The 25,146-nt window shown below is 38.2% G+C and overlaps 1 protein-coding gene across 1 annotated transcript; it reads right to left on the reverse strand.

Annotated features, from left to right (window-relative positions):
• Positions 1 to 8,326: 8,326 nt before the first annotated feature.
• On the reverse strand, positions 8,327 to 23,643 carry ASB17 (ankyrin repeat and SOCS box containing 17). Its single transcript, XM_062193402.1, has 3 exons — positions 23,243 to 23,643; positions 9,758 to 10,037; positions 8,327 to 8,533 (listed from the first exon to the last, which is right to left on the reverse strand). Exons 1-3 carry the CDS (start codon positions 23,641 to 23,643, stop codon positions 8,327 to 8,329), a joined length of 888 nt encoding a protein of 295 aa, XP_062049386.1.
• Positions 23,644 to 25,146: the final 1,503 nt, after the last annotated feature.

A 25,146-nucleotide genomic window follows, 5' to 3' on the forward strand; every position in this document is an offset into this window, starting at 1 on the left:
AGATTTCAACAGTTTGCACCCACATAGAAACACAAAGTGAAACATACTGTTTGAGTACTAGTTATAGCATTAAATCACAATGTACAGCACATTAAGGACAGAGATCCCACATGAGGAGCAAGTGCACAGTGGCTCCTGTTGTTGACCCAACAAATTGACACTCTAGTTTATGGCGCCAGTAACCACCCTAGGCTGTCGTCATGAGTTGCCAAGGCTATGGAAGCCTTCCAAGTTCCCTGACTCTGATCATATTTAGACAAGGTCATAAAAGACAGAGTGAGGATAGTAACCAATGATCCTAAGAGTGGCCTTTACCAGGTTTGAACAATTATACAGCATTAAGTGGGGAAGAGGACCATCAGTACACACAGGTTGGGAGTAGAGCCATTGGTGGTAGAGTAGAGGTTATGATTACAAAGGAATGAGGCCCAAGTGCACTAGACAGGGCCTAGAACAAAGGACAGAGTCATTATTAGAGGAGCTAAGAAAGGTGCTCTCTAAGCTACAAGTAATTTTTCTGATTGAGAGGCAAATAGAACCTGATAGAAGGGGCTTGATAATAATCTGGTGGGCTTTAGGCCTTGTAAATTCAGAGGCCCAGACCTATCTATCTCTTCACATGGGGTATATCCTAAGGGAGGTGTGAACCTCCTAGGGGAAGGCACTCTGTTGACTTTCATTACTTGGCTGGCCTGGGAGGAGAGCTGGCCAGGTAAAGGCAGGTGGCATCTCTAACAAGAAATTTACAGTTCTGCCTGCAATGTTGCTGACCCTACTTGACCATCCCCTCAGCTGCAGTGGTCACTTTGGAAGCTGGGCAGAGTGAAGGGCTTTTCAGCTTAGAGCCAATAAGATCTGTGGCTCTGACCTGGGCATCCTTCGACTCCAGGGCAGGTCCATTTCCAGTGATCCAACTCTTGGCAGAGCTGCCAGGGCTCTTCACAAGCTGAATTCTGCTGAAGCCCAGGCTTACCACATTGAAAGCCACTGCAGTGGACTGGCCTGTTGGGTCTCCTTGAGGGCAGATCACTGTACAGATCAGCCATTAATAGGCCTGCCACCCATTGCTTCTGATGCCTAGCTTTCTTTTCCTCCTGGTTTGTGTTAAAGCAGACCAGAGGATGCAAGTCAAGGGAGTGCCCGTGTCCCATCTCTAATCTTCGGTGGCCTGAACTACAAGTCTATAGTCACAGGCATGTTCTGTAGGTAGTTTTTCTAAGGTAGACAATGCCCATGAGGAAAATTATATTCTCACTTTAAAACTTTCTTTCCCTTTGGTCTGAAAGGGAGGTTTTTTCTACTTACTGTATACTTCGCTGATGGCGAAGTGAATCTAGCTATGAGATTATTATTTAAGTTCTTATTTTGGCTATGCTATTGCAGAAAAATGTTAGCCATCTCTTTTATAAGGTCTAAAGATTAAATTGTGCATCCTACAGATTCCTTCATAATAGAATTAGTTTCCTACCTTGAAGAGAATAGAGAAATGAAAGAACAAGTTGGGCTTAGAATAGAGAAATGAGGGAGCAAGTCCTAGATCGCTTGCTGACAATAGCAATATTACATGAATACTTAGCAAACCGTTTCAACCATTAGATAACAACTTAAGAAAACATTTACCAGAAGGTCCAATGCCTTCTATAAATTTTAAGAATCATGTATTTGAAAACACGTCTTAAATATCTAACATGGGGTAGTTTGTTTAACCAGTAAACTTAAGCACAACCATCTAAAATGTTTTTAGTTTCTTTCTACCAACAAGTCTAAAACATATGATACACAGATTCAGGTCCCACAAATTAAAATGTATCTTTGATTGATTTTAGCAGCTTAAATTTATGGACAATCTTATCTATAAGCCATTTAAAATAAAACTCTTAATAAAATTTCCCCATGTGGACATACAATATGTACATACATATAATATAGCATAATAGACCAATATAGCAATTTTAATAATAGCTTTTAAAATCTTTAACTCTTTTTGTAGATTGCCAATTGATTTGAATTGCTTTTTCTTTTTAGTAACCTCAGTGAACCATACTTTCTCTCAGTTGGTACTGTTAATACATTATTGGCTTCATCTGTTTACAGAGCCATCCCAAAGTACTGAATACAATAAAAGTGGCTGGAAAAAGTCCATAGGAACCTATAGGAGGACAGCTAAACACAGAACCAACAACGCTTTAGTTTTATGAGCAGCACATCATATATAACTGTGGATGACCAAAGACTTTAAGTCGCCATGTTTAAAATTATAAACTCATCAACCAACAAGAGGCACTTGCTTACTTCACAGTATTTTTGAAAGCACCTGTAGGATTTTACAAGTATTTAACCCTTTAGGCCTCTGGGGCTTTCTCATTAAGATAACTATCATGTCTAGTAACACAAGATCATTAGACTTTTTAATTCTCAAACATTTGTATTAATAGCATTTTCCATTATAGAAACTTAAAGTCTGGTACCACATCACATCTTGACAGTCCTTCTAATATACTCCAAATAGCCTGATTAGTTGGTGTCTCTATAAGATGAGAGACATAGGTCCTTCGATTTTTTCAGTTGGGCCCAAACTGGAAAAACCAAAGTCCAGGATTTACTGGAAATTTTAGAGACCAGATTGTTTGAAACTTTGACTTTTTGAATGCCTGTCAAGAATGCCAAGAAGGCTCAAAATCCAAAATATCTGGTTGAAATAAGATTCCTTAAAATCATGACATAACATAGACCAAATTTGATCATTGTTACAAGGTGATTATTCAAATTTTTGAAAATAAGCACATATTTAAATAACCCATAGCTCTTAATAAAAATTCAGCTGTTTTTGAAAATTAGAATTTAACAGACATCAAGAGAACATAATAGATTACTTTAACACATTGCTTTAACAGAGCATCAGAGTTTAATTCTATGTCAAAGAGAAATTGAGCTTCCTGTGATCTTTTGCTGTGAGGTTTCCTTCCTTTACCTTCTTTCATATTGGTGACCATGTTTCTGTGTTTCTGTGTGTAACACATCTTTAAGCATCTTTTGCAGGGCAGGATGAGTGGCAACCAATTCTTTCAGTTTCTGTTTGCTATGAAAAGTCTTTATTTCACCTTCATTCACAAATGAGAGCTTTGCAGGATATAGTATTCTGGGCTGGCATTTTTTCTCTCTTAGTACCTGGGCTATGTCTTGCCATTCCCTTCTAGCTTGTAGGGTTTCTGATGAGAAGTCTGCTGTGAGTCTAATTGGAGATCCTCTAAGAGTGATGTGACATTTCTCTCTTGCACCTTTTAGGATCTTTTCTTTATGTTTCACTGTGGTGAGTTTGATTACAACATGTCGTGGTGAGGATCTCTTTTGGTCATGTTTATTAGGGGTTCTATAAGCTTCCTGTACTAAGATGCCTCTGTCCTTCTCCAAACCTGGGAAATTTTCTGCTAGTATCTCACTGAAAATGCCTTCTAATCCTTTCTCCCTCTCCATGCCTTCAGGAACTCCTAGAACCCGAATGTTGGGTTTTTTAATAGTATCCTGTAGATTCCCGACAATATTTTTTAGATTTCTAATTTCTTCTTCTTTTCTTTGGTTTGCCTGTTTCCTTTCCTGTTCTCTGTCTTCTAAGTCTGATATTCTCTCTTCTGCTTCACCCATTCTGTTTTTAAGGCTCTCTAATGTGTTTGTTATTTGATCTATTGAATTCTTCATTTCATTATGATTTCTCGTCACTATCAGAGTTTCTTGTTCCACTAGTTGTTTCATTTCATTTTGATTCCTCCTTAATATTTCACTTTCACGAGAGAGATTTTCTATCTTGTCCATTAAGGATTTCTGTAGTTCAAGAATTTGTTTTTGAGAACTTCTTAATGTTCTTATCAATTTTTTGAGATCCGCTTCTTGCATTTCTTCTATTTCATCATTCATAATCTTGAATTGGGGTGTCTTTTTCATTTGGGGGCATCATAGTGTCTTCCTTGTTCTTGTTAGCTTGGTTTTTGCGTTTGTTGTTTGGCATGTTGGAGATATTTGGTTTCTTCACTGTGGTGTTTTTCTTGTTACACTATGGCTCTATATTAAGTGGACTGTCTGCTTTCAGTGGAGCCTTAGACGCTTGAGATGAGTATGGACTGAGAGCTGTGTTTGGTTCCTCAGGGTTGAGGGTGTGTCAAAGATGACACTCCCAGGTTAGGTGTGGTAAGTCTCTCTTTCTTTTTTTGATTTAAAAGGGAAGTAATTCCGCACAGCTGAACATAATTGGAGGTAGTTAGCAGGCAAATGATATACCCACAGGAGCCAGAGATCTGAAGCTCTTTTCCAAGGACCACACAGGGAATCTCTGCTGCCCTCAGTGTGGGCTCCAATTCTCTTGCAGTCTCCCTCTGGGTTGCCAAGTTAGATGCTAATCTCCTGTTATTTCACCCCTCCCCCCAGAGTCAGGTGTTTCTGCTAGGCTCAGGGCTGGTGCAGACCTGAGGTCGCCCTGCTTATGACGTATGTCCAAAATGGCGCCTGCTCTGTCTTGCTCGCCTTTGAGAGGTGAGCGGAGAGAGATAAACTTGTGTCTGTATCGGTCACTTTTTTAATTTTTTTCCTATCTCTCTTCTAGTTAGCCTGGTGAACTTTTCCCCACGGAGTTTCAAGCCTCGTTCCCTCTAGCCTCCTCTTTCCGCTTGCCCGCTGGTATCTCGGGCTATGGAGGTTCGGCTCACCTCGCGTTCCAGCGCTGGTGTGTTGAGTCTGCCGCTGGTGTCCCGAACTTGGGCTCCCACGCTCTCCACGCAGGTCCACTGTGAATCACTAGTTCCGGAAGAGTTTCCTCTGCTGTTTCATCCCCTACTCTTCCTTGACCCTGCAGTATCTCCACTTATATTAAACTTTCTCTCCCCCCGGACTAATAGTGTGCTCCCTGCCTATTCCGCCATCTTGCCGCTCAGCCAACTTTTGCAAAGTTTTAAGATGTGTTTGAGAGTAGGGGAGTGGTGACAGCAATAGTGAAGGATAACATGATTAAATTTGCATATTGGTTAGATCAGTTTAGTAGCAGCATGAATTTTTTTGAGATGGGAGATTGAAACCAGAATCAAGGACACCAGATAAATTAAGAGGCTATTTCAATAGTGTTGGTGAGGATTAAAGGTAGAAGCAAAGGGATTAAGGGTAGAATCAAAGGCAGGAGAGAGCGAAGAGAGTGGCTGGTAAGAAGAGAAGACTAGTTTGAAAGCTACAAAGGATATCTAGGTGACTTATTAATCAGACTTAATGGCTAATTTAATTTATAGTGAGAAGATATTATGACTTTTATCCCTTCCCCCCTCCAACCAACACACAAAAAATAGATTCAAGTCCTAACCCTCACTACCTCCAAATGTGATCTTATTTGGAATTCCAGTGGGAAGACATTCCTCAGGTGCTTTTTAATGCCCACTTTATGATAGGTATGGGCCATGGTCAAAGTGATGAATAGACCAAATTCACTAAACTCCATTAGAGTTGAAAATGTTAAGAAGGACAGAAGAAAAGAGTGGAAATCTGAGGATAAATGTACAAAGTATTTTCCCAGAGAGATCATTTCATCTGGATCAGCAATCTAGTGTTTCTTTGTATGCAAGACTAAAGGTATTCTTTTTGCTTTTTTCATGATAGGCTGTTTTTTAAATTTTATTATTTGACAGAGTTATACAGTGAGAAAGAGAGAGACAGAGAGAAAGGTCTTCCTTCCATTGGTTCACCCCCCAAATGGCTGCTACAGCCGGAACTACGCCGATCCAAAGCCAGGAACCAGGTGCTTCCTTCTGGTCTCCCAAGTGGGTGCAGGAACCCCAGTACTTGGGCCGTCCTCCACTGCCTTCCCGGGCCACAGCAGAGAGCTGGACTGGAAGAGGAGCAGCCGGGACTAGAAACTGGTGCCCATATGGGATGCCGGCGCTGTAGGTGGGGGATTAACCAAGTGAGCCATGGCACTGGCCCCAGTGATAGCATGTTTTTAAACAAAGTATGTTATTATACATTACTAGTAAAAGAATTATTCAGGCCAGCGCCGTGGCTCAACAGGCTAATCCTCCGCCTTGCAGCGCCGGCACACCAGGTTCTAGTACCGGTCAGGGCACCGGATTCTGTCCCGGTTGCCCCTCTTCCAAGCCAGCTCTCTGCTATGGCCCGGGAGTGCAGTGGAGGATGGCCCAAGTGCTTGGGCCCTGCACCCCATGGGAGACCAGGAGAAGCACCTGACTCCTGCCTTCGGATCAGCGTGGTGTGCTGGCTGCAGTGTGCTGGCCGCGGTGGCCATTTGAGAGTGAACCAACGGCAAAGGAAGACCTTTCTCTCTGTCTCTGTCTCTCACTGTCCACTCTGCCTGTCCAAAAAAAAAAAAAAGAGAAATTATTCAAATATTAATATACTATGTATATGATGAACTTCCTCTATATTTATGAGATTTAATTGTGTAAACATTTCTATAATTCAATCCTTTACTGCATAGGGAATTTATACCTCACTGAAATGAAAGTGGAGGGAAAGAAAAGAAGTAATTGGGGCTGGTGTTGTGGCGTGGCAGGTGGAACTTATGCCTGACATGCCAGCATCCCATGTTGGCATATATTCAGGTCCCTGCTGTTCTGCTTTCAGCCCAGCTCTCAGCTGATGGCCTGGGAAGAGAGCAGAGGATGGCCCAACACCTTGGGACCCTGCCAACCATGTGGCAGACCTGGAGGAAACTCCTGGCTCCTGACTTTCGACTGGCTCTGCTCCAGTCATTGAAGTTATTTGGGGGCTGAGCTAGTGGATGGAAGATTCTCCTTCTCATTCTCTCTCTCTCCCTCTCCCTCTCCCTCTCCCCCTCCTCCTCCCTCTCCCTCTCTCTGGTTCTTTCAAATAAATAAATCAATCTTTTTTTAGAAAAGGAAATATTCTAGTTATATTGCTCTGAATCTTTGCTGTTTACAATCTGTTCACTAGAAATTATATTAATATTAATATTCACACAATTTATTATGTTATTGTATGACCATAATGAACACTTTCTGCCATAATTTAGTAACACAGATCCTAAAATACACAGTGATAAGTGGAGACAAATGCTCATTGTCAAAAACTCTAAAGAGTCTGAGATTTTCATCCTTATTGCAAACTAGCAGTTTAGCCTACCACACTACTACTCACTTTACTGAGCCATTAACAAATATTTTGTTAGTAATAGCATAGCAACCAGCATGAGTTTCATACTGATATCAATTTCACTCCAACCTACCCTCAAAGACATAGAGTGGTTCAGATAGATATGCACACACATGAGGAGCTCTGCACTTAGGGAGTTCCAGTCTTTTTTTTTTTTTTTTTTTTTTTTTTTTTTTTTTTTTTTTTTTTTTGACAGGCAGTTAGAGAGAGAGACAGAAAGGTCTTCCTTCGGTTGGTTCACTCCCCAAATGGCCGCTACGGCTGGCGTGCTGCGCTGATCCGAAGCCAGGAGCCAGGTGCTTCCTTCTGGTCTCCCATGCGGGCGCAGGGCCCAAGCACTTGGGCCATCTTCCACTGCCTTCCCAGGCCACAGCAGAGAGCTGGACTGGAAGAGGAACAACTGGGACAGAACCAGCGCCCCAACCAAGACTAGAACCCGGGGTGCTGGCGCTGCAGGTGGAGGATTAGCCTAGTGAGCCGCGGCGCCAGCCGAGGGAGTTCCAGTCTTTATAATGAGCATCAAGCAAGCCTGCTCAGACTTTGCCAAGGAGGAAGACATTACCTTTATTGCATTAGATAGTAAACAAAAACTGCTCCAAAGATGGTATCTGTACCTTCCAAGGCAGTTTGCTCTAAAAACACCCTTGAAAAGCTAGTCTATAATAAATGGCAGTTTATTCCTCTGTTCCTAAGACAGGCAGAGATGAGAGGCCCATGAAGAATTGTCTTCCAGTTAAGATGTTTGTTTACAAGCTACACCACATATTTATAGAGAACCAAGTCTAGTATTTGAAAACAAAATACCCTTGGTTTTTGAAAACAAAAGAGCTAAAATTGTCTTTGAGTGAGTTTAATTTTGTAGATAAGTTTCCTTGTAATTAAAGAATATGTAGGTTTAACTGGTAACATTTTTGTCTTGATCTAAACATTGGATCAAAATAAATTTTCAACTTGTATCAATATGCATGTAATTTATCCCACTGCATAGAAGATAATGGGTAGCGTCATACATTGATGCGAAAGTTCTACATTTAGAAGATTACGTGAAAAAAAATTTCTAATGGAACGTTCAATGCAATAAAAACTGCCATGATATTAATAGTTTATTAACTTCAAAGCCAGACAATGGTGAGCATCCTCAAAGAACTTAGAATAAAGATGTATATTAGCTTTCTAAATTCAGGTAGTTCTGTAGACGAACGGGAATTAGAAGTGAAAATATTCCATTTGGAAGCATATTGTTGGTTAATAGTTGAGTCCTGATGGTTATTCTGCAAAGATGTAATAGTTCACATGGTTCTTTATATCTTGTTGAAGGAATGTACTCTAACCAATTTGAAATAATTGGACGTCTTCCCAGACTTAGCTGTGTCTGAAGAAAATGGAAATGTTTTACTTTTTGTACTGTTAATCATTGATTAGTCCAAATTATTAATATTTTTATTTTTCATTTAAATTCAGAAAATAGATCTTAAATTTACATAACCCTTGCAATGTTTTTTCCAAAGCATTTTTACCTGAGGCAGGTATTTTATTCCCATTTTATTCTCACAATGATAAAATGTAAATAATATGTCTAAGGACATAAAGCAATATTTTTATAACTGAATATGGGTAAATTTTTAACTTTAGACGAGTTGTACTTTTATTTTTCAGCTTTTCCTTCTAGAGTGCTCGTTGGCAAATTGACCATATACTGAAATAATCTGGGAGTCTAAAAATTACCAATGCTCAGGTTCTACTCCAGAAATTCTAATTCAGTTGGTCTGGAGTTAGACACAGACAATGTAAAGCCTAAGAGTTCCCAAAGTGATTGCAACTCTGGCAGGTAAAATTCCATGCACAGTAAGACCTGACTAGAGGTCTGTCCAAATGTAAAGGTGTCTTTACAAGTTTTAGGAAAATATATTTTGAAATACTTGATTCTAGAAACCAATTGTCAATATGTTGAGTTAGAAGAAAGGGATATCACTGTATTACAGAGATATTTGCACAGTAGAACCTATCTGCCACATGCTATGTGAAACTTTTGCTTATCTAATTATATTACATATACTAGTGTGATTCATTATTATTTTGTCAACTATGATGATACTTCCAAAACTTCGTGAAAAATTAGAAGAAAAGATTATGCTGGGAACCAGCATTGTGGTGTAGGCAAGCTAACAATGCCAGCATCCCATATTAGAGCACCAGTTCAAATCTACACTCCTTTTCCTCTGATCCAGCTCCCTCCAAATATGCCTGTGAAAGCATGGGAGATGACCCAAGAACTTGAGCCCCTGCCACCCACATGGGAGACCTGGATGAAACTCTGGGTTCCTGACTTCAGCCTGGCCCAGCCTCAGCTGTTGCGGCCATTTGGCAAGTGAATCAGTAGATGGAAGATTCATTCATATTCTCTTTCTCTTTCTCTCCCTCTTTCTCCCCACCCCCAACTCTTAAAGTCATTTAAGTTTATCTTCAAGCAGTTTTAATGCTATCTATTACCTTCTTAATGCTACTTTAATTTTTAAGCTGAAACCTTAGTCCTAATTTCACTATTTTATCTTTAAATTTATCAATATTTGATCTCAAAGACAATATTTTTACTTACCTCTATTTCCCTAATTGAAATGACCGACAGCACTCTGGAACATAACACTAAACATGTTTTGGCATCTTCCTGGATGTCAACCAATTCATTATCAACCATTATTCTTACTCTTGAAGGGTAGAGCAATATTGTTAAGACAATGTTGACCGGATTTTTTTCTCTTTCTAAGATTCCATATTGTAGGAGTATTTTTAAGATGTTAGACTGTCTTGTCTGAGCTACGTAAAGTAAAGGTGTGATGCCGCTTAGTGGACTTGGACAGTATACTGGTGTGAAAGTTCTGGAAACCAAACAAAATAAAAACTCACTGAATATACTATTAAGAAATGTGATAAACATCTTGTCTTAGTATTGGGAAAATAATAGCATTACCTTAAATACTAAATACCTTAAATAGCTTTTAATATAGCTTTATCTTTACATAAAAAAAAATTTCTACTCTGTGAATCATACCAAACCAAAAGTTAAAAGAAGACTCAAACTACACACTTAAACTCTCTTTGCATTTGTAAAAGTAAACAAAAAGGATTTATAATGGCATATTAATAGCAATTCTGTGTTTCTCATTTGAAAAGTCCATACTCATTAGGACAGTAATAAAACTGATGAAGCTCTGGGAAATCTAAAAGGGAAAGAAGGAAAGATCTTTTTTTCATTTCTCTTTAGTAGAACAGGATTATATGAGCCATTTTGATATCCTTTTATGTTCTTCTCGATTGTATATTAAACACGAATTTAAATTGAGTTTGGTGATTAGATGAAAAAAGTACAACTGCTTTAATTCTATTTTTTCACTTTAATAACATTGGAATCGGTGTTTATGTGCTTAAGAAATATATGATAAGAGCCATTTCAGTAAAGATTTGGGTCTTGTCTGAAGTCTTATTTTTCCTAGAGTGTTAAATGATGGCTAAACCTGAAAATGGCTCTCATGAAAAAAAGGAAAATTGTATTTTTTTCCAATGTTATTTGAAACTTAAAATCATTTAATAGACCTTTGTGCTTTCTAGGTAAATAGTAAATATAATTGTGAAATTCCTGGCCAAAAGAGATTTTCTAACAGCAAGCATTGGTTTTGCCAAGTAAAATAGTTTTTCATACTAAAGGGAAATTTTACTAACAATTCTTGTCTCTGATAATTCTCTTGACTGGCCTAATAAAATACTAATATATTTTCAGAATAACAAAGTACAAACATTTGTTGTAGACAAATGTAGAGCAAGGAAAGTCTTGTTCAAAAAGGAGAACTTTAAGATTGCATGTACTTAATAAAAATGGGAGACAATAAGTGTAATGGAATAAACATTATAGACTTAATCATTCTTGGTTGTACACTTTTGTTCTCCTAACTTGCTGTGTGATATTGGGTAAGTTATCCTCTTTGAGTGTCAGTTTCCTCATATATTTATGTTTCCATTCTTTCATTAACTGATTAATTTAATGCTTGCTTGTCCAGAGTGGACTGAGGAATAGATTCACTGATATGAAAGAAGTAATTTTTGATTATTGTACCTAGTAAGAAAAACAGATAATAATCCAATAAATACAAAACAAGGTACTAACTGCTAAGATAGAAACAAGCTTGGGGTACTATAGAAGCACCGAGGAGGGAAGCTTAACTCTACCTGGAAGAATAATTTCCTGTAGATTATCTGAAAATTAAGACTTGAATGATTTGTAGATTTTTCCAATAAAAAGATTGGAAAGAATGTTTTAGGCACCAGTATTGGATTGCTGTTATACCTGCACTATTTATATAAAATAAATATTTTATCTTAGCTGGCTTTTTTTTTTTTATTTGACATTTCACAGATAGAGATAGACAGTGAGGGAGAGAGACAGAGAGAAAGCTCTTCCTTCCGTTGGTTCACCCCCTAAATGGCCGTTACAGCCGGTGCGCTGCGCTGATCCGAAGCCAGGAGCCAGGTGCCTCTTCTTGGTCTCCCATGCAGGTGCAGGCGCCCAAGCACTTGGGCCATCCTCCACTGCCTTCCCGGGCCACAGCAGAGAGCTGGACTGGAAGAGGAGCAACTGGGACTAGAACCCGGTGCCCATATGGGATGCTGGCGCCGCAGGTGGAGGATTAACCAAGTAAGCCATGGCACTGGCCCCATTTCTGGCTCTTTTTATCTGAAGAATCCTACAAAACTAAGTGTTCCTGATTGTAGAGGATTTGAGGGTCCTAGAGCCCTCCCACCTACTGGGTCCCTTTTCAGGGGCTCCAAAAAGGATAGTTGGAAAAATCACTAGATCAATTAACTACTTTATCACCACTGAACTCAGAAATTCCATAATTTTGTAATTTAAGTAAAATAGTATAGTGTATAGTAGCATTTCAGAAATCAAGATATGGATTTTGTCATAAATCTGCCACTGGCTACCTACCTACCTATTCACCTATCTATCTACTGTCGCCTGAAATCATCTCCAGGTCAGTATTGTCTTTCACAAATATTTTCAACACATATCTAAAATAGAGATCTTAAACTACTTTTCCTTTCACAGTATCTATCTTAATTGAGTTTCCCAAACCACCACTGTATCCAGCTCCTTAACATATATCTATTTGCTTGGTGTATGTCCTGTTTCTGTTCTGGAACTAGTCTGGCTCATCTTATAAGACCCTATCCAATAAGTTCTTTTGTGAAGACTTCTTTGATAACCCTGATTTTTCTCTTATTCCTCATAGCACTTAGTTCATACTCCCATTAAGCTCTTCTCATTTTGGAATTTTGTTCATCTTTAAAATAAATGATTGAGCAAGACTCTATAAAAATTTAAACTTCAAAGGTCTATAATTTTTTTTAACTTACTACAGTATTGTTAAGTACCTAGAATAATGCTGGGTCCATAGTGGCCACTCAACTATTTAACTGAAAAATTTTAACTTTCACCCTGAATATATATATATATATAATGTATAATATTTAATATATATAATTACCCTGAATATATATGTGTGTATGTATATATACATCCTGAATATATATGTGTGTGTATATATATATACATACATACATCCTGAATATATATATATATATACACACACACACACACACATATATATATATATATATTTTTTTTCTCTTTGAATTTGTTCTGTAGCATACAACACTGTCAAGTTTGGGGTTTTTTTTTGGTGATATGCAATCATTTATACTTTTCAAAGCCAATTTAATGTATTCATCTTGCTACTTAAAATATTTGTCTTAAAATTCATATAAGTATGTAAAAGTCTTTTAAGTGTGAAAATTCTGGATTCTACATGATCATTGTTAAAATTTAGAGATTTTAATTCTTTCTATTTTTTTATTTTATTTATTTATTTATTTTTATTTTTGACAGGCAGAGTGGACAGTGAGAGAGAGAGACAGAGAGAAAGGTCTTCCTTTTGCCGTTGGTTCACCCTCCAATGGCCGCCACGGCTGGCGCGCTGTGGCCAGCGCACCGCGCTGATCCGATGGCAGGAGCCAGGTGCTTATCCTGGTCTCCCATGGGGTGTAGGGCCCAAGTACTTGGGCCATCCTCCACTGCACTCCCTGGCCACAGCAGAGAGCTGGCCTGGAAGAGGGGCACCGGGACAGAACTGGCGCCCCGACCCGGACTAGAACCTGGTGTGCCGGCGCCGCAAGGTGGAGGATTAGCCTAGTGAGCCGCGGCACCGGCCCTTAATTCTTTCTAAGATGTTAAGATATTGAATGAATATTGAAAACATGATTAAAACTCAAGTAGGTTTAAAATGTGATTTTAAAGTCTAATCTTGGTGAATCTTATCAAAACTGCATACGAGTAATGCCATCCCTTTGGAAGCTGGACTTTTACCATTTTAGCTGCAATGACGTTCCATTTCTAACTTTTAAAATTCAGAATTTTGGACCATTGCTGTTGGTGAAACTGGTGGGCAGACAATAGTAAAGGGTATTTCAAAGTGCATTTTTTTTTTCAAGTACTCTGTATCTATTATAGCTTGCAGTCTTTTTGTTTCATTGTATAAATAAATATTCTGTAGCTATTGTTATCCAAAACTTGTTTGAGGTGTATTATACCTGGAATTTTCATTTTCCTCCTCACACATAGTATTTCATAGTATCTGGTATGGAAATAACACGAAGATGCCAAATGTGTAGAGGTTGAAGGAAAGGGGAGGATGAGTAACTACAACATCTAGCTGTGTTGTTTTTGTTTAGTAGACTTGGTTGTTAATGGTATTTCTTATACTTTGTTTGGGGGCTCTTTTTTGGTTTTGTTTTTGGAAAAGGTAAATTTTCATCATTGAATCATATGACATGGAGGTAAGACAGGGGAGAGAATGCTCAGCTATTCTTACACTGAAATTGTTATATAAGCCAACGTGAGATGTTAACACTATCACTTAATTTCTGGGATTAAGTTTACTGTTTTTTATTTTTATAAATATATATATTTTTTTTCTGAATGTGTCTGAGTCCAAGAGTCAACAAAAAATTAATTTTCTTCTTCAGGTTAATCTATAAAAGTTTTTGAAAGTCTGTATTACTAACTTGTTGAATTCATGACACCAGTTGTAAATCTTTGTTTTTCTAAAATAAAGTAATTCAAAACATTAAAAAAATATATATATTGGGGCTGGCACTGTGGTATAATAGGCCAGGCCTCTGCCTGTGGGTCCTACATCCCATATAGTTGCTGGTTCATGTCCCAGCTGCACTTCCAATCCAGTTCTCTGCTATGGCCTGGGAAAGCAGAGAAAGATGGCCCAAGTACTTGTGCACCTATGCCTGCGTGGGAGACTGGGAAGAAGTTTAATTATTTGTTGGGCAGAGAGACAAAGGGAAAGGGAGAGATACAATCTTCCTTTCACTGATTCTCTTCCCAAATAATTCCAATGGCTGATGCTTGGTCTAGGCTGAGACCAGGAACTATCTAAATCTCCAGTAAGTGTGGAAGGGGCCCAAGTACTTAGGTCATATTCTGTTACTTTCTCAGATGCATCAGCTGGGATATGGAGTTGAAGAGCAGCAGCTTGGGTTTCAATCAGCACTCAGATATGGGATGTGCACATTACAGGCAGTAACTTGGCCTATTGCATGGCAGTGCCAGTCCCTTTGCTCCAGCTTTTGACTCCAGCTTCCTGCTAATGCAGAGGGATGCAATGGTGATGGTTCATGTAATTGCATTGGAACCACTTTCTCTCACCTTCTCGAATGAATTTTTTTTTAACTTTTATTTAATAAATATAAATTTCCAAAGTACAGCTTCCCTCCCACCCATGACCCTCCCCTCTCCTCTCCCTCTCTCCTTCCATTCACATCAAGATTCATTTTCAATTCTCTTTATATACAGAAGATCAATTTAGCATATATTAAGTAAAAAGATTTCAACAGTTTGCACCCACACAGAAACACAAAGTGTAAAATACTGTTTGAGTACTAGTTATAGCATTAATTCACATTGGACAACACATTAAGGACAGAGATCCTACATGAGGAGTAAGTGCACAGTGACTCCTATTGTTGACTTAACAAATTGACATTCTTGTTTATGGCGTCAGAAATCTCCCTAGGCTCTAGTCATGAGTTTCCAAGGCTATGAAAGCCTTTTGAGTTCGCTGACTTTGATCTTATTTAGACAAGGTCATAGTCAAAATGGAAGTTCTCTCCTCCCTTCAGAGAAAGGTACCTCCTTCTTTGATGGCCTGTTCTTTCTACTGGGATCTCACTTGCAGAGATCTTTCATTTAGGTCCTCTTTTTTTTTTTTTTTTTTTTCTACAGTGTCTTGGCTTTCCATGCCTAAAATACTCTCATGGGCTCTTCAGCCAGGTCTGAATGCCTTAAGGGCTGATTCTGAGGCCAGAGTGCTGTTTAGGACATCTGCCATTCTGAGTCTGCTGTGTAACCCACTTCCCATGTTGGATTGTTCTCTCCTTTTTTGATTCTATCAGTTAGCATTTTCAGACACTAGTCTTGTTTATGTGATCCCTTTGACTCTTAGACCTATCAGTGTGATCAATTGTGAACTGAAATTGATCACTTGGACTAGTGAGATGGCATTAGTACATGCCACCTTGATGGGATTGAATTGGAATCCCCTGGCACGTTTCTAACTCTACCATTTGGGGCAAGTCCAATGAATTTTTAATAAAAATCTAGTTGTTCAGATCTTCAAAAAAAAAAATAAAGTCTAATCTGTACTCAAAAGACATATGATTAATTTTCACATTTAAAGAATATGTTACTATAAACCAAAATTTGCTTAATCTGTAGTGACAGTTAATTATAACAGTACTTATATGGATGGAGTGAGGCAAGCAAAGTAAGAATCAGTTTTTAAATGTGAGGTTAATGGACTGAACCCTCCGTATGTGAAAACCTGTCATATACACTTACGAAATGGGATATTTTTCCATATAGACAAGCAGAGAATGATTCTGTTTTCCAGCTGTAATTATTCATGAATTTATTTCTACTCATTCTCCCTGAGTTCTGAGAAATTTATTAGATGTTTCTCCCTAATAATTTTTCCTCTGTGATATTTAATGCAGTTGTCATTTTTGAAATCGTGTTTTCCTTTTCCTGAGACCAGTCTCTCCAAGTTACCCATCTATCTCTTTAGCTCTCCTTTCTCAGTCTTCCTTCACAGCCTCCCTTCTTCAGTGCTCAGCATCTAAGTAAGTATTCATGGCCTCTTGAGCAATTTTCATTTGACTAATTATTCTCAGGCAATTTCATTTGGGACCATAACTTTAACTACTGTTCATTTTTTATTTCAACAAACATTGAATGTATACTATATGCTAGACTGTAGGGGTGTGGAATATATAAAAGACCCTTGCTGTCTTGCTTATTTCTGAGGGATGGCCTACCACGTAGGATGACTATAACAAATAAGTAAATTTTACAACATGTTATTAGGTGATAAGTGCTGTGGGAAAAAAAAAGTAGAGCAGGGTAAAAAATATAGATATGCTAAGGGGTGCAATGAGGCCTTTTTACTATTTTATATAGGATGACAGGAAAAGGAGTATTACTGAAGTGTGACATTTACACAAAGACCTAAGGAGATGAGGAGGTTAGCCACTTGGATATTTAAGGGATATAAGCCAGTGTGCCTGGTGTGATGAAGGGAGAAAACCAGTGTGGCTGAAAATGTGGAAAAGGTTAGTAGTAATAGGAAATGAAAACAGAATAAATAGGGTGTCACACCATGTAGAGATTTATGGTTCAAGAATAAGAAATTTGCCTTTTTAAAGAAAGTTTATTTAGCTGAAAAGCAGAAAGAAACATCTTTCATTTGCTGACTCACTCCCCAAATGCCTGTAAAAGCCCAAGGCAGCCCAGGCCAAAGCCAGGAGCCAGGAACCCTATTTGGGTCTGCCACATGAGTGGTAGGATCCCAAATAACTGCCTCCTAGGGTGTACTTTAGCAGGAAACTGGCCCAGAAGTGGAATAGCTGGAACTTGATTCCAGATGCTCAGATGTGGGATGTGGCAATACCAAGTGGCAGTTTAAGCTGCTGCACCCATAATGCTAACCCGAGAACTTTACCTTTTACTCCAAACAGAGTGAATGAGCTATTGGAGATTTTGAGTAGTAAAATAACATGATCTTCTCTTTGTTGAGACTTAATAGAGGATAGAAAGTGGTGAACTACTTAACTTGGAAGAGGACGATAAAAGTGTAGGTGGACAGATTCTGTATATTGTTTGCAGGTAGAACCAGCAGACAACAGATTAGATATGAGATGTCAAGAGAGAGACATCAAAAATGGCACAATATATCTAGCTGCCTAGTATACATCTTTCCATGGATATCCCCCCTAGGCAATGCAAACCCATATTTCCAATATTGACTTTGGTTTCTTGTAATAACTTGATAGTTTTATGATGTGATAATTTTGATCAGGGGAATAGTGACCTCTGAATGCCCAAAGGGGTTTTTGCAGATGTGAGTAAGATAAGGGTCTTAAGATGAGAGATTATACAGATTGTCCCTTGTAATCACAGGGCTCCTTAGAAGAAGTGTCAGAATGATAAAAGCAGAGTCAGTAAAGAGGATATAATAAAATTTCATTGCTGGCATTGAGGGTGGAAGAAGAGAACATGAGTCAATGAATGCAAATGGCTTGTAGAAACTGGCAAAGGCAGAAAAACAGATTTTCTCCTGGAGTCTCCAGCAGGAACTAGACATACTGACACTTTGATTTTGCCCTGTAAAATTCATTTTGGACTTGTGACCTCCAGACTTATAAAATAATAAATTTCATTGTTTTCAGTCACTAAGATTGTGGCAATTTGTTATAGCAGCAACAGGAAACTAACACAGCTGTCAGCTAGCATCAGAATTTAGAAAGCTGAGGATTACCTCTTCCTTCTCTTTGATTCTCCACCTCTAAACACTCACTGTTCCTTGTTATATTTAAAATATCTCTTATTTCTCTCACTGCTGTTGTTTTAGTTTTTCTCATTATAATTTACCTGGACAATTGTGGTATTCAGGGTGACTGGAACCTGGGATTGGGGAGGATGGTTTGAGAGCAAAATTATTATAAATATACACATGAGGGCACTTCAAGGAGTTCATGAAAAGATGGAATTAAGAGACAAGTTTGGTGCAAAAACTTTTAAGATCCATGGATATGAGGAGTCTTCAAAGAGCAGTCATGGAAAATGCATGTTATGAAAACATTATGCTTGGATCTCAAAAATTTTTGTATCAAAATAAATATATTTTGATTCTGTTATTCCATAAATCTTTTGAAGTACCCTCATATAAAGTAAGCACACTGTATATGTTATGCAAATTTGATGTCTAGGAACTCTTCCATCCTCTTCCTCTTTGTGAATCAGATTGCTTCCCCCTCCTTTTATATATAGAATTCTGGAGCTGCCATTATACCTGGTGTGTTTGAGTAGACTACTAACTGGTTTTCCTGCCCCAGCCTCAGGCTCTCTCCTCACAACTCAGAGAGGGCTGATGCATCTTTTTATTCTATAGGTTTGACCTTCACTAGCTGGGTGTCTCCCATTGCGAAAATTTCAGGTTCCTTAGAATGGCTTACAAAGTCCTTCAAGGTTTTACGTCAGTGCTTCACCTGTCACTACTGTTTCCCATTTACTCTCTAGCTATTAGTAAACTGCTGATAGTGACTGGATACAACATGCTGTTTTTCAGCATTCTTCTGTCTAGATTTTATTTATTAAAGGTAAAGAAAGGAAAAACTCTCCTTTTAGATACATTAAGACATCACCTTTGCTAGAGAGCTTTCTCAGATACCCACTCTTCCCCAACAATGTTGATTATTTCCTTCTCTCATTCCATCTGTATGTGCTTTTGTTTTTGTACTTAACATGTAACTATAATTTTCTTTTAGATTTATGCCTCACTAGCATGTGAACTCTCCCAAATCAGGAAATACATTTGCTGTGTTTTTGTGACCCTAACAAATGAACACAGTTCAGGGCACTTAGAAATGCTTAATAAATAAATGACTATTATTTAAATGAATAATCTTTTTAATCATTTTAAGTCTGTCACACAGTATAATTTAGATATCTTTTGCAGGTTTGAGGTAAAAGCAAGCAAACTTAAGTTACTTTCCCTCATTAATTCTATCTCCTCTCCTCCAAGGACCTGGAAACACTTCATTAAAAATGGGAGAAATTATCAAACTGGAGTGTTTACAAGGTAGAGTGACCAAAGAATGATGCTGTTGTAGAAAGAAGGCAACAGATAAGAAGAAACTTAAGGGTATTCATTATGGAAACATAATAGTTATGTTCAAGTATTTGAGAGGTTTCACATAAAAGAGAAAGTAGAAGACTGGCACTGTGGCATAGTGGGTTAAGCCACATGGGTGCTGATTTGAGTCCCAGCAGCTCTACTTCAGATCCTGCTCCCTGCTAATGGCTTAGTAAAGCAGTGGAAGATTGCCTAGGTTCTTGGGCCCCTTGCACTCATGTTGGGGACCCAGAGGAAGCTCCTGGCTCTCAAGTAAATAAATCTTTTTAAAAAGAAGAAAATAGGGGCTGGTGCCTTGGCACAGTAGGTTAATCCTCCACCTGCAGTGCCGGCATCCCATGTGGGTGCCAGTTCTAGTCCTGGCTGCTCCTCTTCCAATCCAGCTCTGCTGTGGCCTGGGAAAGCAGTAGAAGATGGCCCAAGTCCTTGGGCCCCTGCATCCACATGGGAGACCAGTTAGAAGCACTTGGCTCCTGGCTTTGGGCTGGTGCAGCTCTGGCCACTGCGGCCATTTGGGGAGTAAGCCAATGGACAGAAGAGCTTTCTCTCTGTCTCTCCCTCTCACTGTATGTAACTCTACCTGTTAAATAAATAAAAATATAAAAAAGAAGAAGAAAATAATAATAGCTATCCTTTAAAAAAAGAGAGGAAAAAGTAGACATTGTTATTTATACCTGCAGCAGCAAAGTCAGAGAAATGGAGGCAGATTTCAACACACCATGAGAAGAATAAATAAAACCATATCAAAATTGACTTCCTTTTAAAAAGATATTATTTATTTGAGAGGTTGAGTTCCAGAGAAAGAGAGAGAGAGAGATCTTCTATCCACTGGTTCACTTCCTAAATAGCTGCAATGGCCAGAGCCTTCCCCGGGTCTCCCACATGGAAGCAGGGGCCCAAGAACTTGGGCCGTTCTCTACTGCTTTCCCAGGCCATAGCAAAGAGCTTGATCAGAAGAGGAGCAGTTGGGACACAAAGTAGTACTCCTATGGGATGCCGCTGCTGCAAAATTCACTTCTTTATTCAACAAAAATTGGGGCATTTGCTATGTATCTAACATAGTTCTGCACACTAGGATTCAATCAGAAGAAGTAATGAAAGATGCAGCTCTCATGAAATGTACTTTTTGTGAGAGTAGATGGTAAACAAACAGATCTTTGAAAAAAATATACCAAATAGTGATCACTGCTGTTCAGAGAATTAAAATATTTAAGATTATCTGAGGTAGTGGTCAGGGAAGGCCTCTGTGAGAGCTGAGATGTATATTGTGATATAGCTGATAAAAAGGAGCTACCCTTAGGAAGATCTAAGTGAAGAGGTTTTTCAGGCAGAAAGAATAGTTATTACAAGTTTTATGGCAGTTATGAACTTGAAGATGTTCAGTTATCAAACCTCTATTACTGGGCTATAGTGATCAACAGGGTACAATGAGATTGGGCTTGGGAGTAATATTGAGGATATATTTTTGTCAATTTTTTAAAAAGGGACAATTTGAATTTTATGCTACTTAGAAAACCTTTGAAGGATTTGAAGCATGGGTAATATGAGTGATATGAGGTATTTTACATTTGTAAATAGATCACTCAGGCATCTGTGTCATGAATAGATTATAGAAGTTGGAAGGAAAGAATGGAATCTGGAATACTCTAAGAGTGTATTGACATTGTCTAGGCAAGAGGTGATAATGGCTTCACCTAGGTTAGAAATAGAGATGGAAATGGCCGGCGCCGCGGCTCACTAGGCTAATCCTCCGCCTTGCGGCACCGGCACACCGGGTTCTAGTCCCGGTCGGGGCACCAATCCTGTCCCGGTTGCCCCTCTTCCAGGCCAGCTCTCTGCTGTGGCCAGGGAGTGCAGTGGAGGATGGCCCAAGTCCTTGGGCCCTGCACCCCATGGGAGACCAGGAGAAGCACCTGGCTCCTGCCATCGGAACAGCGTGGTGCGCCGGCCGCAGCGCACCTACCGCGGCGGCCATTGGAGGGTGAACCAACGGCAAAAGGAAGACCTTTCTCTCTCTCTCTCTCTCACTGTCCACTCTGCCTGTCAAAAAATAAAAAAATAAAATAAAATAAAATAAAATAAAAAAGGAAATAGAGATGGAATGTGGAATTAGTTGGAATGTATTTTAGTAATGAAGTAAAAACTTGCTGATATATTGGTAAAGAAAAGAGATGAATCAAGAATAAATCCTAGATTCTGTGTTGTGCAACTGAGGCTGTTAATTAGGTGGGGAATTCTGGAGAAGAAGCAGGTTGACAGGGACAGAGACCAATATTCTTTTATTTATGTTAAATTCAAGATGCCAGGTGGCAATAAGTAGACGGCTAAATAGAGAAGGAGTCTGGCGCCTAAAAGAGAGATCAGGGCTAGAGATAGACATTTTAAAGTCATAGAACTGGGTAAAATCTTTGGGGGGTGAAAGCGTATAGTTGGGCAGAAGAAGGATCCTCAGGCAAAGGAATGGTTTACTGCTGGAAATAGTTACCTCACTACTCCTACAGTTGTTTTTGTAGAGACTGATGAACATCAGCCAATGATACTGTGAAAGATGTTGCTGTCCAGAGTAAAGGTTTGCTAATGAATTCTTAGTCTCCATCCAAATCTAAAAGTCCATGATTCTGAAAATCTAAGTGATATGTGATAAAGTAGAATTAGCTTCTAATGATTTTTTTTTTCATTGTGGAAGCATTTAAGTCAAACTGTCTCTGGAGACAGTTGTTAGTAACACTCTATCATTCTGCACTATGTATTTTTTTTCTTTCATTTCCTTCCAATTTTACTCTTCCACCCTCTTTTTTTAAAATTTATTTTCTCTTTATGTTACTCCATTCTTTCCATGAGCTTGCCAGCATTACTAAGCTTAGTCTTAAAAGCTACTATGACTCTTATTGTTACAAATATAATTTTTACTTAAAAAAAAAAAACCAAAAGCTGCTAATCAGGAGCCTTTTCTGTTGATATTTCCAAACCACAGCTATCAGTTAATGTACTTGGGTCATCCAGTGGTTTTCCAATAATGATACATAATCAAGCAAACAATTTTGCTTCAGACAGAACCTAAATTGGTTTAATCTTTAAGTGATCTCTTATTTTTCATTGCATGCATGCCCTGCCATTGTACCTCTTACAGTGAGGCATGCATAATAAGAGGATCAATAAATAGTTTATTGAACAAATGCACATCTGTTTTGATCAGGTGGATAACAAACACCACAGATTAATTTGGAGTTGGTGCAAACTAGGTAACTTTAGAATCCATAAAACAGAGTCTACATAAAAGGTCACATAGATTGATCTGTTCAGACTCTGTAAAAATTGGCTTTATAACAGATGGCACCAGATACTTTAACTGTGCTCAATTTTGGAGAATTTGGAGTTAAGTTTATCAATATTTAACATACAAATAAGGAATCATTGTGTTTAATAATTGTTAATAAGTGAAGATGTATGTATATTTTGAGTTGTACTTCGAAAGTCAACTTATGTACATAGCAGTGTTCTCACAAAGAAGAGATAACAGCATTACATAAAACCATTTGTCTAGTTAGAGAAAACTAAGTTTTCTAATATTACACTGAACACTGATATATAAACTGTAAAGAGGAAAGCTAATTTATTCATATATAATTATATACATATTAGGTAAGGTTTTATTGAATACATTAATAAAGGCATGAGGAGTGAAAAAACACTTCTTGTCTATATATAAAGCAACTACTCATATTAATTTCAGAAAAAATTCTATGGTAAAAACATAAGATTATTACCTCCATATCAGTGCCAGGTTACAGCTTCTGTCTTGAACATAGTCTTTTGTCTTCTTGAGAAGTAATTCCACAAAGTCAGGATTGCCTTTTCTGGCAAAAACCCAGTACAAAATTGTATTCACACATATTTCAGTAAATTCCAGGTTAAAATTTAGTTCAAAGCGATATCCTGATTTTTCCACAAATGCAATATAATCTGTGAGTAGTGTGTCAAACCCATCCAAGTCGACGTACCTCAGAATTTTTGCCAGTGTTCTGTAAATTCTAGGCTCATAACAGTGATATCCCCACTGACCCAGAAACTGCAAGGATGGTCTTTTAACAATTTTGTCAATGAGATTGCAGAATATATTGCTTCTTGAACAAGAAGTCTTTCGGCATAATTTAGAAGGTTTACTCATTGCTGCTTAAGGCAGCAATATAGAAGTAAAATCACAGGTAGTCATGCTGTAATCCTTCAGTTACATATTTTGATAGAGTGGTAGGCTTTACTCCACAAACAGAAAGTGCTCTTTAAACAGTAGCCAGAAAAAAATCACATATGAAATATTACCATATAAAGTACTCGATGACGTCACAATAGAAGAATATATGTCATCAGCATAGGTCAGAAATTTGGGATATTATATGTAACTGGTGACATTTGAGAGAGACATATTGGACAGAAATGGCATGTGGGAGAACTAAGATAAGAAGTTTTTAACTTACCAAGAATTCACCCCAGAATTGTGTGTTTCTCATGTACTGAAAGTACAGTCTGTACATTAGACTAATATTAATAACTGATTATTCTTTTTAGACTATCATGTAAATAGTGATGGAGTTAAAAAGTTCAAGTAGTGTTCTCATGCTCTGCATGAATACTGCATGTTCTCTTTCAATCCTTATAGTTTATTTTTCCTTTTTTATAGTTGAAGAAGGTGAGGCTTATATAAGTAACTTCCAAGTAGGCACTATTTCATTCCTAGAAAGGATGTCATACAATATTAAATAAAATTTAGGATCCTGTTTTAGAATTTTAAATTTTTTTGGAGATTATTCCTCCATAAACCAGGCAGAATATATACTATTTGGGCATGTAAGGTACTTGAAATTTGAAATGGCATTTTTGTTCCACTAAAGTGAAAGGGAAACATTACAGTTGTTTTATCATTATTTAGTACTAGTGTATCTTTTTTAAAAGATTTATTTTATTTATTTGAAAGACAGAGTTACAGAGAGAGGTAGAGACAAAGAGAGAGGTCTTCCATCTGCTGGTTCACTCCCCTGTTGGCCTCAATGGCCAGAGCTGCACCAATCCAAAGCCAGAAGCTAGGCAATTCTTCCGGGTCTCCCATTTGGGTGTAGGGGCCCAAGGACTTGGGCCATCTTTTACTGCTTTCCCAGGACATAACAGAGAGCTGGATCAGAAGAGGAGCCGCATAACTAGAACTGGTGCCCATATGGGATGCTGGCACTTCAGGCCAGGGCTTTAACCCACTGCACCATAGCACCAGCCCCTAGTACTAATTTCAGTCACTTATCTATGCCACTCAGAGTGATCAGTCTTGAAATTTAACAAACATGTGCATGTGTTAAGCCATGAATACTTACTTAGATGAATGACTCTTGAGAGAGTCAATGAAAATCTTACCCAGAGATAATCATGTTAGCAATTTAATGTATAACCTCTCTAATATTTTGTGCATATATATACCTATATAGATATATTATTATATACAAAATTACTTATTTTATAAAAACATTTGAAACCCATGCATAGTTTTCTTTCATAATATGTATTATCAGCAGACATTTTGAAGAGTTCCTATGCAATTAATTTTTTTTGCACCAAAATAAACATCTTTTCATTTCCTTTTTCCATGAACATTTTGAAGTACCTTTGTACTTTGTTCTTTTTATAT

Source organism: Lepus europaeus, chromosome 5 (genome assembly GCF_033115175.1).
Source record: "Lepus europaeus isolate LE1 chromosome 5, mLepTim1.pri, whole genome shotgun sequence".
Taxonomy (NCBI): Eukaryota; Metazoa; Chordata; class Mammalia; order Lagomorpha; family Leporidae; genus Lepus; species Lepus europaeus.

Coding starts and splice junctions, on each gene's coding strand:
- ASB17 (XM_062193402.1), bottom strand. CDS start 23,643: ATGAGTAAACCTTCTAAATTATGCCGAAAGACTTCTTGTTCAAGAAGC. Junction 10,038..23,242: donor AACCTGGCACTGATATGGAG/GTAATAATCTTA, acceptor TTTGGTTTCCAG/AACTTTCACACCAGTATACT. Junction 8,534..9,757: donor TTTCAATTAGGGAAATAGAG/GTAAGTAAAAAT, acceptor CATTTTCTTCAG/ACACAGCTAAGTCTGGGAAG.